At 41.2% G+C, this 17,343-nt stretch overlaps 1 protein-coding gene across 2 annotated transcripts in view; it reads left to right on the top strand.

The window, feature by feature from the left end:
* LOC139383342 (G protein-coupled receptor 137Ba-like) overlaps positions 1–15,650 on the top strand; it is a 59,714-nt gene extending 44,064 nt beyond the window's left edge. Inside the window, exons 4-7 of one of the 2 annotated variants that reach the window (XM_071127845.1) lie at positions 995–1,144; positions 4,129–4,254; positions 10,530–10,654; positions 12,625–15,650. In XM_071127845.1, the coding sequence (XP_070983946.1) occupies positions 995–1,144; positions 4,129–4,254; positions 10,530–10,654; positions 12,625–12,874 (651 nt within the window). In that variant the 3' untranslated portion in view covers positions 12,875–15,650. The remainder of the gene's footprint in view (positions 1–994; positions 1,145–4,128; positions 4,255–10,529; positions 10,655–12,624) is intronic. The other variant, XM_071127846.1, reaches the window with a different exon arrangement.
* Positions 15,651–17,343: the final 1,693 nt, after the last annotated feature.

Raw genomic sequence — 17,343 nt, forward strand, 5'->3', positions numbered from 1 at the left:
GATAGGAGAAAACTGAGGATGGATCAACAACATTGTAGTTACACCTCAATACTAACCTATATGACAGAGTGAAAAGAAGGAAGCCTGTACAGAATAAAAATATTCCAAAATATGCATCCTGTTTGCATTAAGGCAATAAAGTAAAACTTCTAAAAATGTGGCAAAGAAATCAACTTTGTCTTCAATACAATGCATTATGTTTGGGGCAAACACAACACATCACTGAGTACCACTCTTCATATGTTCAGGCATGGTGGTGGCTGCATCATGTTATGGGTATGCTTGTCATCGGCAAGGACTAGGGAGTTGTTTTCATAAAAATAAACGGAATAGAGCTATGCAAAGGCAAAATCCTAGAGGAAAACTTAGTTCAGAATTGCTTTCCAACAGACCCTGGTAGACATTCACCTTTCAGCTAGATAATAACCTGAAACACAAAGCCAAATATACACTGGAGTTGCTTACCAAGACAACATGGATTGTTCCTGAGTGGCCTAGTTACAGTTTTGACTTAAATCAGCTTGAAATTCTATGGCAAAACTTAATGGCTGTCTAGCAATGATCCACAACCAACTTGACAGAGCTTGAATAATTTTTTCGAGCATAATATGCAAATATTGTACAATCCAGGTGTGCAAAGCTCTTAAAGACACCCAGAAAGACTCACAGCTGTAATGTATTGACTCGGGTGTAAATATTTATGTAAATGAGATATTTCTGTATTTCATTTTCAAAAAAACTTGCAAACATTTCCTAAAACATTTTTTCCACTTTGTCATTATGGGTTATTGTATGTAGATTGGTATAAAAAAAGTGATACATTTTGAATTGCAACTGTAACACAACAATATTTGGAATAAGTCAAGGGGTAGGAATACTTTCTGAAGGAACTGTACATACCTTTCTCTAGAGGGGTAACATACAGTACATGAACAATACTCACTATACTTCTCTCTCTTTCTCCCCTCTCCCTCCTTCCTACCTCTCCCTGTAGGGTACGTCAGTGTGCCAGGCTACAGCCATCGGGGCTGCAGTCATCCTGCTCTACATGTCCAGGGCCTGCTACAACCTGGTGGTGGTGGCTCTTTCTCCAGAGGACCGGCCCAGCCCCTTCAACTACAGCTGGTACAACGTCTCTGACCAGGTAGGATAACCCACGCACCCTCACAAGCATGCACGCAGACACACATACACATAAAATGGTGATGATGAAGATAGTTCCAGTTAAGTCACTGTGACAGGACTAGGGGCGTGTGTGTGTGTGTGTGTCAGGACTGTTTAACCGTCAGTGAACCTTGCTGTCCTAGATATCCAAAGCTCACAGTGCTGTGCTGCCAGCCAAACACACGCATACAGACACACATACAACTGCTGTCTGACATAATTAATCATCTATAATATTGCTGATTAGTCTGCAAACACCCTGTGTGTGTGATTAGGCTATGTATGTAACTTACTGGCAGTCACATCCATTCTTCATTAGTTGCATGGTTGATTTTTTTTTTTTTTTTACATACATCTCCATGTGTCAACACACATGTTGTTTCTCAATTGTGCACACGTGTATGCCCAATTTAAGTCCATGTGTGTGCAATGTGCATATGTGTGCTCATCTGTGTGTGTTCATGCTTATATAATGTGTCTGGCTTTACATGGCTCTGTGTGTGTGTTTTGTGTCTGTGAACACTGTAAGCACTTATGACTCAAAAATTATTTATACCTCTCCACATTTGGTTTAAGCCTGAATTCAAATTGGATTCAATAGATTTCTCACCCATCTACACAGAATACCCCATAATGACAGTGAAAACAACATATTTTTTAGAAATTTTTGCACAATTTATTGAAAATTAAATACGTATTCACACCTAGCACCTTTAGCAGTGACTCTTTCTGGGTAAGTGTCTAAGAACTTTGAACACCTGGATTGTACTATATTTGCACATTATTATTTTTAAAATTCGTCAAGCTCTGTCAAGTTGGTTGACAGACAGCCATTTTCATGACTAGACAGCCATTTTCAAGTCTTACCATAGATCTTCAAGCTGATTTAAGTCAAAACTGTAACTAAAGCCACTTCATTCGGTGTCATCTTGGCAAGCAAATCCAGTGTATATTTGGCCTGTCCTGCTGAAGGGTGAATTTGCTGCTCAGTGTCTGTTGGAAAGCAGACTGAACCAGCGTTCTTCTAGGATTTTGATGTGCTGTTGTGCTTGGCTCTATTCCATTTATTTTTTTATTCTAAAATAGTCCTTGCCGATGACAAGCATACACATAACATGATGCAGCCACCACCATGCTTGATAATATGAAGAGTGGCACTCAGTGATGTGTTGTGTTGGATTTGCACCAAACATAACGCTTTGTATTCAGAACATAAAGTTAATTTCTTTGCCAAATGTTTTGCAGTTTTACTTTAGTGCCTTATTGCAAACAGGATGCATGTTTTGGAATATTTTTACTCTGTACAGGCTTCCTTCTTTTCAATCTGTCATTTAGGTTAGTATTGTGGAGTAACTACCATGTTGTTGATCCATCCTCAGTTTTCTCCTATCACAGCCATTAAACTATAACTATTTTAATGTCACTGTTGGCCTCATGGTGAAATCCCTGAGTGGTTTCCTTTGTCTCCGGCAACTGAGTTAGAAAGGACACCTGTATCTTTGTGGTGACTTGGTGTATTGATGCAATAACCGAAGTGTAATTAATAACTTCACCATGCTCAAAGGGATATTTACTGTCAGCTTTCATTTACTCATCTACCAATAGGTGCCCTTTTTTGCGAGGCATTGGAAAACCTCTCTGGTCTTTGTGGTTGAATCTGTTTTTGAAATTCCCTGCTCGACTGAGGGACCGACTCTGTATGTGTGCGGTACAGAGATGAGGTAGTAATTCAAAAATCAAGCACTATTATTGTACACAGAGTGAGTCCATGCAACTTATTATGTGACTTGCTAAGCACATTTTTACTCCTGAACTTTTTTTAGGTTTGCCATAACAACGGGGTTGAATACTTATCGACTCAAGACATTTCAGCTTTTCATTTTTAATAAATTTGTAAACATTTCTAAAAACATAATTCCACTTTTGGACATTATGCGGTATTGTGTGTAGGCAGTGACACAATCTCAATTGAATCCATTCTAAATTCAGGCTGTAACACAACAATGTGTGGAACAAGTCAAGTCAAGGCACTGTATGTACAGTATGTGTATATGGGTCCCTCTGTGAATCTGTGTGTATATATATACAACCCATTTTTACAACTGTTCTCCAGTCTCCCTTCTAAGTTGACACTTGGCTTGATTTCACTCAGTCCAAGGATGCTTTGATGACAGAGCCATCCTATCCAGTTTTGTTTGCTGAGTGGCTGAGAGCTCTGTGGCTGCTGCAGCAACAATCCATTTGAGGGGATTTGGGAGGATATGGGCTCTATGGGGGAAAGGTCTTTGTTTGTCTATAAATAACTCAGTCAGGCAAGGCAAGGAGGGGGAGCACACCCAAGGGCTGCCTGGTGCTAGTGACCTAGATTTGAGCTCAACCCCTGAAATAGACGGCCCTGTACTGGAGGTTTCCATTTTTCCCATAGGCCATCTGGGGCGCGTGTGTGTGTGTGTGTGTGTGCGTGTGTGTGTGTGTGTGGTGTCTGTCTGTCTTGGTTTATTGCTTTAAATGTAGTTTAAATGTGTCTGTCGGACACATATAAGCACACACACTCGTGTGTCTTTGTTTCTGTTTCTCTGTCTCCTGTCTAATCTATCCATCTTGGTTCGATTGAATTTATCATATAATTACAAGTAGTAGGCTGTAGTATACAACATTGCGTAAATGTGTGTATTTGTGATTATCTGAGGGATAATCTTAAGGTATATTTAGTTCTCAGTCGACATACTTGTCTGCATGTCTTTATCCATGCTCTAATTACTCATTGTGTCTGTATAAATCTCCTGTCATCATGGAAATCCCTCTGTACACATGCTGTCAATCTCTGTCAGTGTCGTTGTCTTGTTGTCCCCCAACATCTGCCTCTTTCGGGTTGTGTTGCCTGTGTGTCTTTAATCTTTCTGGTGTGTGTGTTTGTCTGTTTCATTTCTCTGAATGCTTGATCGATGTGTGTTGTGCTTCCAGGCAGACGTCGAGAAGATCAGAGGAGAGGCCTACATCATCTTTGGGATCATCCTCTTTTTCTGGGAGCTGCTGCCCACCAGTCTGGTTGTGGTCTTCTTCAGGGTACAGAGGCCCAATCAGAACCTAGTAAGACAATAGCCTTATTTCACTTTTACGTCATAATGTAAACAGCGCATTGCACTCTAGGATTGATAGGGGAGTAAATTCCGTCAAATTCAAAAGGTGAACAGTGCAATTCAATAGGTAGCTGACATGTCTGCGCTGACTTTGAGAAAAATACTTGAAGGGAGCCACCCTTTCAACAGCAGTTATAGAAGATAATGATGACAAGTGTCTCATACGTTGCAATGTAGTGGGATGTTGTTGTCGAAAAGCAAGTCTAATAAACGTTTAGTAACAAGGTTAGCTAGTTGATTATGCTGGTAGCGTAGCTAGCTAACATTATCTAGCTGAGTTCACTGTTGCCAGCTAACATTACCAATGAACGGTTATCTTCTCACTCTACCTACCATTTGTCCAACACAATTTAGAAAATTGAACATTATGTAATTCTGTGTTATACCCAGGTCCAATGTTATACACTTAAGCACAAGCCATAGCAAATAACCTAGCTAAGTATTCTGTATCTGGTATTTCCGAGTGAGGACAGTGTACCCCCTCCAAAGGCAGAGAATTGGGGGGGGGGGATAATACGTTGAACATCCCAGACGAATTCTCCTACAGCTCAATAGTGGACTCCCTCACAAAGAGAACAATAGGAATCAGGGAGGGAAGGAGTTCATGTTTTTACCTGTGGTGGAGAAGCCTCTCAAGAAGGGTACAATGTATTTAGCTCAGGCCATGTGAGTGATGTGGAACTCAACAAGGTGCAGGATGCTACTCATGTCAGGGCAAAGTCCTTGCCTCATTTAAAGAAAAAAAAAACGACCAAACTGGACTGGTCATCCATAATACAGGACCAGTGGCAAGGGCCCCCTGTACCTGTGTGGCTGGGCCAGGTGATAAATGCAATCATGTGGCTAGACTTCTGTTTGGTCTTCTGGATACAATTAGCACTGACATCAACACAGCACCCCCAAGCTGCAATTGCTGCCATAGACCTGTAAGAATAGGTAAGTCTCCTGACCTGTGTCAGTGATTTTCCTAAACAGTAAATATGGTTATATTGATTGGGCTGACTCAAATCCTACATATAGGCTAATCATACAAAAATATTGTCAGAATGTCCTCTTTTAATTTCCATTATTTTAGGAGAAAGACATACAGTGATCATGAAAAGGGCATTGGAGGCGTACAGCCAGTACAAAGCCTGTAAATGACCAAGGCCTAACATGACCAAAACAGCAGAGGCCTTGAGGATCTTTAAGACAAAACACCATGACACCGGACTACTCTATGTAAGACCACTATCTCACCCTGTCCCATCAAATTGCTTCCTGGTGAAGTTTAAGATGTAATTTATTTAAAGGGATTGTCGTGGAAATCTTAAATGAATCATTGTTTATTACCAACCAACTCGATGCACCATATGTACACATGTCGATCAGGAGCTCTCACGGGACACTACCAATGTGTGCCACCCACCTGGGCATTGCATGGCAACCATTTTGGGCCAGAATGCTCACCACACATCAACTATCAGGTGGAGAGATGAGGAGAGATATTTGCCAATTAAGGATGTGAGGGATAATTAGGTGGCCATGATTTGAAATTGGGGCAGGTTGGGAATTTAGTTAGGGACACAGTAGAGCTGTGTAGTAGATCATGCAAGCCACACCTTTATGTACCATGGACATTTGGTGTCCTTAAAAAAAAAAATGGGGTTCAAAAGGAGCAGATTCAAAACGACGTCATTGGCCAGGCAAGAAACAGGCTTTGGTTTCAGAACAAGAAAGGAAGTATATCAACAAGCTTAGCCAAGAGATGTGCAGGAAAGGAGAAGAGTTAAGAAGGGTTAATCAGGAGCATAATTTACATCAGGACATCCCGGTTAAAGAGTGTGCCAGCAATCAAGTATGGAGTGGAGCATGAGACAGTAGAGAAGTATGTTAGACAGAAACAAGAGGAAGGAGCTGCAATAAGGGTGTACTATGAATGCGGCTTGTTTGTTGATCTAGCAGCCAGTCCTGCAGAGTCCCCAGCAGTGTTGCCAACTAATTTTCTGGGTAAGTGTCTAGAGGCAGGTTGATTTGTTGCTAAAAGTTGCGTTCCGTTGTGATGTCATTGCGTGATAACGTAAAACTGCGTAGAATACACAATCACGTATAATAACGTACAATAACTCAAATTGACTGGCCATCCCGGGAAAAAATATTATTTGACTTTTGTTCAGGTACAGACTCCCACTCTTTTCTGTACTTCTGGCTGTACAATTTTGATTGAGACATGTTGATTGATGTTGTAAGTTCTGTTCAAGATCAAATGTTCGTGACCAACTATATTCATTGGGTTTGGCTCGTCGAATCCGTACTACTGCTGCAGTCAGCCAACAATGATTTGCAATTTGCTGAAATTGCTGCTGGCCTGCTGCTGCCTGTGCACGAGCTGAGCGCCTGCTGCTGACGTCACTCACTATGCACTTTTGCAGCCAGGCACGTGTTTTGGGACTGGAAAGTTTTGTGTCATTTAGAGGGGAAAATGCGTGCATTTTAGCGTTTAAGTCACTATTCAAAAGTTTCTAAAAGTTCGAAATAAATTTTTAAAAGTAGCTAAATTTGTTGCTGTTTGAAAAAAAAAGTTGCTAAATCTAGCAACAAAATTGCTAAATTGGCATCACTGGTCCCCAGTGCAGGCAGTTCAGGTCGATGGCAGTAAGCAGTCATTTCCTCTGCATGAAGTCGATACCATTGTTTGCATGAAACAAAACCACTCTACACATCCTTCTACTATCAAGTACAGATGCAGATAGCAGTAACCCAGAGAAGGTGGTGTGAGTTTGAAGTGTTCACAAATTCTGTAGAGGATATGCTAGTGGTCAGGGTGATGTTTTATCCCATCTTTTGGGGAAAACTGAAAGAGAAACTGTTAAACTTCCACAGTGAGCACAATTTTAGGCAAAATGCCAACCTGAATGCATTCAGCAGTGATGATTAGAATTAGTTTACTGTCCAAGTACTTAGGAAGTCCACTCTTGGTCCAAAATGAAATGAGAACCAAACAAGTATTGTAAATTGTTTGTATTTTCTATTTATTATATTATCTATAACAATTCATATATTTATAAATGTATATAGTGTAACGAATGTTTCAGTCAATATCCAAATGTTACATCTCCACAAGAAATATCACAGTACAGATTAAAAACAGTTAACCCATTAAAAGATGTCTGAGCAGAATAAACGCATGTATTATTTGTGACCTGCCCTATGAAAGCCGGGGAGATCCTGCGGGTTGTTAAGGAAGGTTTTGATCTCCTCATCCACCACCAGGTTACTGTCTCTCCAACAACAATGATGAATTAAACTGTTTGCAGCAAAACATAGTGATGTGAAATCATTGTGTTTGGTTATAGCTACCTTGGGTAGTGGTATATCCAGACATGCCACACACTGTACTACTGATTGATGTAAAATCATGCACACCACACCTTCAGTCTACAAGAGGAGGCCAGAATAGTATTAGCAGAGCACACAGTTGAAATATGTTATTGATGTGCTTCCAGTAAGTGAGTGGAACTTTCCTTCCAAGTATATGCCACAGCTTAACCCTGCACCAATAACCTCTTGACATGATTGCGTACCCTTGCAATGGCAACCGACTCTACCAACTTTGGTATGCCCATTTTTTTCCCACTGGGGTGCAGAAAATTAGGTGTCACAAGGCAAATGTTCTGCTTTGCCAGCGCCTCCCTCGCAGTCTGCACAGACCCAGGAGGAGCCTGAAAGAGACAGAGATATATTATTCTTGCTTCTCTCAGACTCAATAACACTAGGTCATTAATATAATATACGCAGATGCATGTGCACACAAATGACCTACACCACAATGTGTTATTATAGAGGTAAGTTATTAGGCCTACGAGGCTTGGTGCTTTTCCTATTTCCCTTTTTAACGACTTTGGTAAGAATGAATGCATGTGAAATAGACAATCTCATCCTTGCTCCAAACTGGAATCAAACCTGAGACCTGCACATCACATTGTCCAGTCTGTTTTTTTTTTTAAATGTGATGGCATGACTTCATGAATGCGTAGAAAAACATTTAAGTGGCCCCCCGCTTGACAGCGGAGATACATTTTTAAAAAAGTTTTAAAGTCAAGTCTTTGCTGTTCTTCTTATTTTGCCTTGGGGCGGAGAGGAATATTTGCTGTTTTACATTTCATGCAATTCTACAAATTTGGCCATAGGCTGGAGAGAAATGTTTGCAGTTTTTAATATAATATCTGACTAACAAAGTCAATGGGGGCCACCCGGATAGTAATTCAACCATGATAACAAATTTAGATAGCTGTCCGCTAAACTAACTTAACAATGTAAAACATGTTAGCTGACATGGGTTAATTGACTGGGTTAATTGGCTTGGCCATTTTTTTGCCTGCCGAAATTCTTCCCCCTATCTATCTTTGGACTGCAAGGCCTGGCACACTTCAGAATAATTTTGGTCGGTCATGTTGACCAGTAGTCTGTGCCACAGAATGCAAAATTAGAGTATAAAGAAACATAAACATTTATTTTAATAACATTTTGTAATGTTTAAGAAAATAATGATGATACACAAATATTATCACACAAATGACACAAAAACATCACTAAGTTACATTTGTTAACAAACATTAAATAAGAAATAGAATTTTCGATCTTTGCGCAATAAGATATAAAATGACAAATCAAATATAAAAGACAAATAGCATAAACAAATATTGGAAAGCTGCAACAGCTCGACTGAACATTTAGTCCACTTTTTCTGGAAAGTTTTCCAGGTGATGCTGTCGCCTGGAACTCGAGCCTAACCTCGTCCTGACAGACATAATCTTCCAATAATGGGATGGTTTTCATACAGGACTGGTGGAACCATCGTGGGCGGCGGTCACAACCAATCTGAAATTTATGAGGAAAAATGTTAATATATTTAAAACATTAAATACATTTTCTTGAATTATAATTATTTCATTATCAGACAAAGCGAATGATACTACCGCTAGAAATATTACTGTTTTTCAAATTTGTACTCCTAAAAATATGCCTTTTTAGAAGTGAACAAGCAATTACCCAGTTAGTGTCTTCCTCATTATTGTCCACCTCTCCACAGAAGTGGCACAGTCGGCTCAGGTCATCATATAAATGTTTTTTTTGATCTTCAATTATATTAAATAAGAAATTGACCATACCAATGTTTTGGAGGAGAGTGACTGCTATTTCTTCTCACATGATGTTAACATCTTTGTCCGTATTTGAAAAGACAATTGACTCCTCCTGCACACGTTTTCGGCAGGCAAGAAAATCCGCCCCCCAACCCCTTTATAGTTTCCTTAATTTTATGGCTAGAGTCAAATACTTTCTATAGAACAAACTTCACGTCAGGATAAGCAACCAAAGTTAGTAGTAGTGTTATATTAAACATAGGAGTAAAATGTAGGCAAGCAATGAACTTTTCAGAACAACTACTAGTCGAATAAGACATGGGAGAGATGACAGATTTTGGCAAAGAGATTTATTTATAAACTCAATACACTTGAAACAAATAGCCACACCGAAAACTGCAGGTTTTACTAGTGCATCCCCACTATCAAACAGACATAAAAAATCAAATGAAATTCAACCGAACTTGATCAGAAATCTCAACTAGCAAGCAAGACGCAGCAATGAAGAACTGAGTGTGTGCGCGTTCACGCGAAAGAGGGGGGATTCTGGCAGGGGGAAGCTTTTCGGCACAACACCGGCAGTACGGTACACAGCAGTTTACTTTGGACATACTGTTGTTTCGGTTCCGGACCCCGCGTTTCACCTGGGTTTACCTTGGGTGCAGACGTTTCAAATTTACATCCCTACTGATCCCAGAGTGCAACGCGGTGTTTATGTTGTAAAAGTGAAGTAGGGCCATTGACTTTGTGTAAACCAGCCAATCAAGGAGCTCACATGAATCATATATGCGTTTGAAAGCACATTAGTCAAATGTTTGCCTACCTCGGTACAGGGTAGCTTAAAACAGCATGAGCTTTTAAGGGGCCTTTATTTTAAAGTTATCAGCTTATCTCATCTAGTTTGAAAACATTAATTTATCACCGGTGGAAGTTACAACTACACTAACTTCGAAACACAAATGAGTAGGAAACGATTTGGGCCCATATATGATGTACTTACAAGGATATTTCTAGTGTTATTACTATGGTGTAAGTACATATAAAGGCATGTTTTTCTTGTCCGAAAGTACTTATTAAACTGTGAGAGTGTCCTTTTCCCCAGGCACCAGGAGGAATGATCAACAGCCACAGCTTCAGTTCCAGGGCCTATTTCTTTGACAACCCCCGGAGGTATGACAGCGATGACGACCTGTCCAGGAGCATCAACTCCAGAGCAGATCGACCGAGGTGGGTAACATTCAATTCAGTCACCTATAACATCTTATACTGAACAAAATGATAATGTTTAAAGATTTTGTTGAGTTACAGTTCATATAAGGAAATCAGTCAATTTAAATATATAAATTAGACCCTCATTTATGGATTTCACATTACTGTGCAGGGGTGCAGCCATGGGCGGGCCTGTCCCACCCACTGGGGAACCAGGCCTAGCCAATCAGAATTTGTTTTCCCCACAAAAGGGTTTTATGACAGACAGAAATACGCCTCAGTTTCATCAGCTGTCTGGGTGGCTGGTCTCAGACGATCCTGCAGGTGAAGAAGCCAGATGTGGAGGTCCTGGGCTTGTGTTAGTCTGCGGTTGTGAGGCCAGTTTGACGTACTGCCAAGTTCTCTAAAATGACGTTGGAGACGGCTTATGATACAGAATTGAAAATTAAACTAAATTAAACAAAATTGGACAATCATGCGGTCAGCATGCCTATTGCATGAGCCCTCAAAACTTGAGACATCTGTGGCGTTGTGTGACAAAACTGCACATTTTAGAGTGGTCTTTTATTATCTCCAGCACAAGGTGCATCTCTGTAATGAACATGCTGTTTAATCAGCTTCTTGATATGCCACACCAGTCATCAGGTGGATGGATTATCTTGACAAAGGATATCATGCTCATTAACAGGGATGTAAACACATTTATGCACAAAATGTGAGAGAAATTAGATTTTTGTGCGTATGGTAAATTTCAGTGAATTTTTATTCCAGCGCATGAAACATGACACCAACACGTTACAAATAAAGTTGTATTGGTCACATACACATATTTAACAGATGTTATTGTGGGTGTAGCTAAATGCTTGTGTTCGTAGCGCCGACAGTGCAGTAGTATCCCATAATACACACAAATCTAAAAGTAAAATAATACAATTCAGAAATATATAAATATTAGGACAAGCAATGTCGGAGTGGCAATGACTAGAGTCATTTACTTTTAGATTTGTGTGTATTATGGGATACTACTGCACTGTCGGCGCTACGAACACAAGCATTTAGCTACACCCACAATAACATCTGTTAAATATGTGTATGTGACCAATACAACTTTATTTGTAACGTGTTGGTGTCATGTTTCATGCGCTGGAATAAAAAAAAAATATATATATATATATGAAATGAGTAAAACAGTATTACATTTACTACTGTTCCATGTCTATGTACATAGGACAGTAGCCTCTAAGGTGCAGTGTTGAGTAACCGGGTGGAAGCCGGCTAGTGATGGCTATTTAACAGTCTGATGATTTGAGTAGAAGCAGTTTTTCAGTCTCTCGTCACAGCTTTGATGCACCTGTACTGACCTCGCCCTTCTGGATGATAGCAGGGTAACCAGGCCATGTCTCGGGTGATCTTTTTGGCCTTCCTGTGACATCGGGTGCTGTAGGTGTCCTGGAGGGCAGGTCGTGTGCCCAATTGTGCATCTGTAAAAGTTTTGGAGGGTCTTAGGGGCCAAGACAAATTTATTCGGCCCCCTGAGGTTGAAGAGGCGCTGTTGCGCTTTCTTCACCACATTGTCCGTGTGAGTGGACCATTTCAGATTGTCAGTGATGTGTACGCCGAGGAACTTGAAGCTTTTCACCTTCTCCACTGCGGCCCATCGATGTGGATGGTGGGGGACGGGCTCCGTCTGCTGTCTCCTGAAGTCCACGATCAGCTCCTTCGTTTTGTTGACATTGAGGGAGAGGTTATTTTCCTGGCACAACTCAGCCAGGGTCCTCACCTCCTCCTTGTAGGCTGTATCGTCATTGTTGGTAATCAGTCCTACTACTGTCCTACTACTATATGAACGCACAACTTGATTTTGCGTTCATATTTTTGTTAAGTATATATCCCCTGTACACAGTCATTTATATTGCATCCTATATTGTCTGCATACAGTCACCTATGTGATACAATGCTGAGTTAACCTTGTCTCTTCCATCCCACAGTAGTGTCTTGTCCACGACGCCCCAGTTGGGCCCCAGCTGGTACGGCTCCACCCAGAGGAACGACAGCCTGACGGGGTTCCCCCAACTCCCCAACGGCCCCCAAACCTCCACTGCCCCACTCCTCTTAGCCTATGGAAACATCCAGCCCGACCAGCACCATAACTACTATTCCACCCCCCAGAACTACAATGCCACCCCCCATAACTACTATTTCACACCCCAAAATCACTACTGCACTCCTCAGATCTAACCACTCCCACCGGCCCCATTAGATACCCCTGAAAACAATATTTAACTCAGGAAAGGGCCGGTCCTGACCTTCAGCTACATGGCTTCGACCCTGGGAAAGCTTTTATTTTCTTGATTTCTTACCCCTCATGAATATCAGCTGACAAACACAATCAGTGGGCGAATGCAATCATATTTGAAGTACATTCTATTTTATTTTCCCACCCATCTGTGTTTGGGGCTCACCTTTGACCTTTGGTGCTGTGGAGTTCATACAGGATGTGACCCTGTGACTGACACTGCCTGACTTCCTCATTCCAGCTATCGACCTGTCCCCTCCCCCACCAACCTGCACAGCTTGTTGGGTTTTCCAGGGGTCAGACGGGACCAGATGAGGGGAGGTCAGCGGTGGTTAGGGAGTAAGTAGTCAGCTCAGTGATATTCCAGTTATTTAAAAAGTTTTCCAATGTTTCTAGTTCAATAGTCCTGGACCATTCTACTATTCCTGAAAACTGGGGAGAGTCTGTAGAGGAAAATAAGGAAGTGTCTGTATGGGAAAGGATTGTGCATCTCAGCTTTTCCACACACATACTGTATGTTTGTCGGACATCAGAGTAGTAAGTCCTCTATCACTGTCAGGGACCAGACAAGTGCGTGGACCAGCACGTATGTCCCCCTCATTCCTTGCCTATTTTGGTTCAGTCCAGTGGGCAGTTCTCCCCGCCACACCTTTGCACATAGACTCCCCTCCATGAGTCGGGAGGTGACATTTGCACTTTAAAAAATCCCCTAATTTCACATTCTGAGGACAAGATCCTGGCTTGAATGTAGACTTGGCTCCTAATCAAATCTGACTATCAGGGTGTTCCTGTGTGTTCCCTAGACCCTGTCTCACTTCCCTGTAGAACACAAGTTGATACCTGTGCAATGAGCCATTCATGACGATGCCCTTCCAAACCAACACCGAGGCTATAATCATGTGCAATGCCCTCGGTATTCAAACCTAACATGCACTGGGACACCATGGGAAGTGTTAACACTGCATTTGAATCTTTCACTGCTGTCAAAGACAGTATGAAAGAGGAAGGCTACTTTTGCCAAAGCGCGCACAGATTGAGAGCTGGGCCTAAAAACGAGTCTCGAGCCTCCAGCTTGCCTAGCGGGACAATCCCAGGATGGTACACCTGCTCCTGAGGGCATCCATTTTGGCGATGGGCCCCTGATGGAGCATAGACTTTGGGGGAACAATATGTTTCTTAATGAATGTTCTGCTCTGGACCCAGTAAAATGAATGTACGGACCAAGTGTGGATCGGCGGAGGGATGTTTTATAGTACAGTACTCCTTTGCGAAGCCCTAGCCTGAGTCCAGATCTGTTGTGCTGTCTTGCCATTGTCATTGTCACCAGACAGCACAAACAGGCTTAAATATACCCTCTCTGTCCTGACTATAATAGTATACAGTAGCTGTATCCATGTGCTAGTTTACGGCATCAAGCTCACCATCGTTAGTCCCTAATCTGTTTGTGCTGTCTTGCCAAATCCTCTGGTCATATTCAAGCCATTGGCCATAAGTGAGACAGCACAGACAGATCTATGACCAGGCTACACTATCATACAGGGACACATGAAAATGTGCCATTAAATGCTACTGTTCATTTTTTTCCTTGTGGAAAACATCTAGCACAAAATGCTGTATATAACGAAAGTGATTAAGCTTTATGTCCTACTTATTTCCATTTGAACTGCATTCCATGTTTGTTTTTGTTATACTCCATGGCTACTAGTACTGCCCAGGTGTACAGGGCACGTTTGTGTGTTCGTCTCTGTGTGAGTATGTGTTTGCTAAACTTGCTTATATGCACATTAAGGGTATAGGTAGGAGGTAAGACTGGTTGTTTTTCACTGTTGAACAGTGTTGTTTGCAAGAACTTGTTCAGAGAGGGAAAGAGGAATTGCAGTCTAAAAATGTGATTTTTATATTTGTTTTGCCTTTTATTTTCTTGATTTCTTACCTTCCATGAATATCAGCTGACAAACACAATCAGTGGGCGAATGCAATCATATCAGTACATTCTATTTTATTTTCCCACCCATCTGTGTTTGGGGCTGTCACCTTTGACCTTTGGTGCTGTGGAGTTCATACAGGAAGTGTTCAGTGGGACTGAAAGTGAGCTTGAGCTTTCTCCCACTCTCCTAGGGCCACAAGCCAATTCCAGTAGGCTCTTTTTTTTAAATTAAAATAAATAATAATTTTAGAGGTGGATTCCTTAGGGTCATGGTATAAATAATCTTTCCCTTAACCTGCTTTGGAGTCTCAAACTAAGTTATTTTATTGTTGCTGTTAGCTTATGTGTAGCATACGTGTGATTGTTGCAGCAAATCTGTTAGTAAGCAGAGGATAGCAGGCAGCTATAATCAATGGGAAAATACTGACAGAGGTTCTCTGAAAACGTTTATATTTTCACCCTCATATCCAAGAGCATAAAGCATTCTATCCAGCATGAATGCAAATTATCCTTTAATAGCAACAATTGGGGAGATACTGCATTCAAATGTAGGAGTTGAAAGTATTGTATTTTTATTGATCTTATTTTGTTTGTGAAATCTATTGCCGTCTCAGTTCTTGTCTCGCAAAGAGCATGTTTAGCCTTTTATAATAATTATAATTTGTCTCTTATTCTTTGTTGGTGGCCAATGAATATAACTCGTTTACCCATCTTTCATAGATCACTAAAGATGTATATGCAAGCACTACCATGTTAAAATAAAGTTTTACTGCACTGTTTAAAAAAAAAAACTGTGTATGTGTATGTTCAGGTCAACCTTGGTTAATCCACCCCCAATCAAACAGGTAAAAAGATTTGATGGTCAACCTTGGTTAATCCACCCCCAATCAAACAGTTAAAGGATTTGATAGAGGAGAAGGGATCATAGTACCTGATCCTTGCCTTCTCGGTTATTGGTCAATGTATTGAGGATCTGAGTGAAATGGCATTCAGTGTAATGAGAGCTGTCTTCACATATATCTAAGATATGTTTTTGACATTTAAAAAGCCCTGCAGCAGCAAATGTCATGATTCTCTCCACAAATACTTTTTACCACCAGATTTTAGTTGGCCAAACTGCTTTGAGACTGGAAAGACTCTTGGCAATTTCTTCAATAAATTACTTTGCCTATTGGTCTTGGGTTAAATACAGTTGGGCAAAAAAGTATTTAGTCAGCCACCAATTGTGCAAGTTTTCCCACTTAAAAAGATGAGGCCTGTAATTTTCATCATAGGTACACTTCAACTATGACAGACAAAATGAGAAAAAAAAATCCAGAAACTCACATTGTAGGATTTTTAATGAATCTATTTGCAAATTATGGTGGAAATAAGTATTTGGTCACCTACAAACAAGCAAGATATCTGGCTCTCACATACCTGTAACTTCGTCTTTAAGAGGCTCCTCTGTCCTCCACTCGTTACCTGTATTAATGGCACCTGTTTTGAACTTGTTATCAGTATAAAAGACACCTGTCCACAACCTCAAACAGTCACACTCCAAACTCCACTATGGCCAAGACCAAAGAGCTGTCAAAGGACACCAGAAACAAAATTGTAGACCTGCACCAGGCTGGGAAGACTGAATCTGCAATAGGTAAGCAGCTTGGTTTGAAGAAATCAACTGTGGGAGCAATTATTAGGAAATGGAAGACATACAAGACCACCTGATAATCTCTCTTGATCTGGGGCTCCACGCAAGATCTTACCCCGTGGGGACAAAATTATCACAAGAACGGTGAGCAAAAATCCCAGAACCACCTGCAAAGAGCTGGGACCAAAGTAACAAAGCCTACTATCAGTAACACACTACGCCGCCAGGGACTCAAATCCTGCAGTGCCAGACGTGTCCCCCTGCTTAAGCCAGTACATGTTAGAGCATTTGGATGATCCAGAAGAAGATTGGGAGAATGTCATATGGTCAGATGAAACCAAAATATAACTTTTTGGTAAAAACTCAACTCGTCGTGTTTGGAGGACAAAGAATGCTAAGTTGCATCCAAAGAACACCTTACCTACTGTGAATCATGGGGGTGGAAACATCATGCTTTGGGGCTGTTTTTCTGCAAAGGGACCAGGACGACTGATCTGTGTAAAGGAAAGAATGAATGGGGCCATGTATCGTGAGATTTTGAGTGAAAACCTCCTTCCATCAGCAAGGGCTTTGAAGATGAAACGTGACTGGGTCTTTCAGCATGACAATGATCCCAAACACACCGCCCGGGCAACGAAGGAGTGGCTTCATAAGAAGCATTTTAAGGTCCTGGAGTGGCCTAGCCAGTCTCCAGATCTCAACCCCATAGAAAATCTTTGGAGGGAGTTGAAAGTCTGTGTTGCCCAGCAACAGCTCCAAAACATCACTGCTCTAGAGGAAATCTGCAAGGAGGAATGGGCCAAAATACCAGCAACAGTGTGTGAAAACCTTGTGAAGACTTACAGAAAACG

This window comes from Oncorhynchus clarkii, chromosome 25 (assembly GCF_045791955.1).
Source record: "Oncorhynchus clarkii lewisi isolate Uvic-CL-2024 chromosome 25, UVic_Ocla_1.0, whole genome shotgun sequence".
Classification (NCBI taxonomy): Eukaryota; Metazoa; Chordata; class Actinopteri; order Salmoniformes; family Salmonidae; genus Oncorhynchus; species Oncorhynchus clarkii.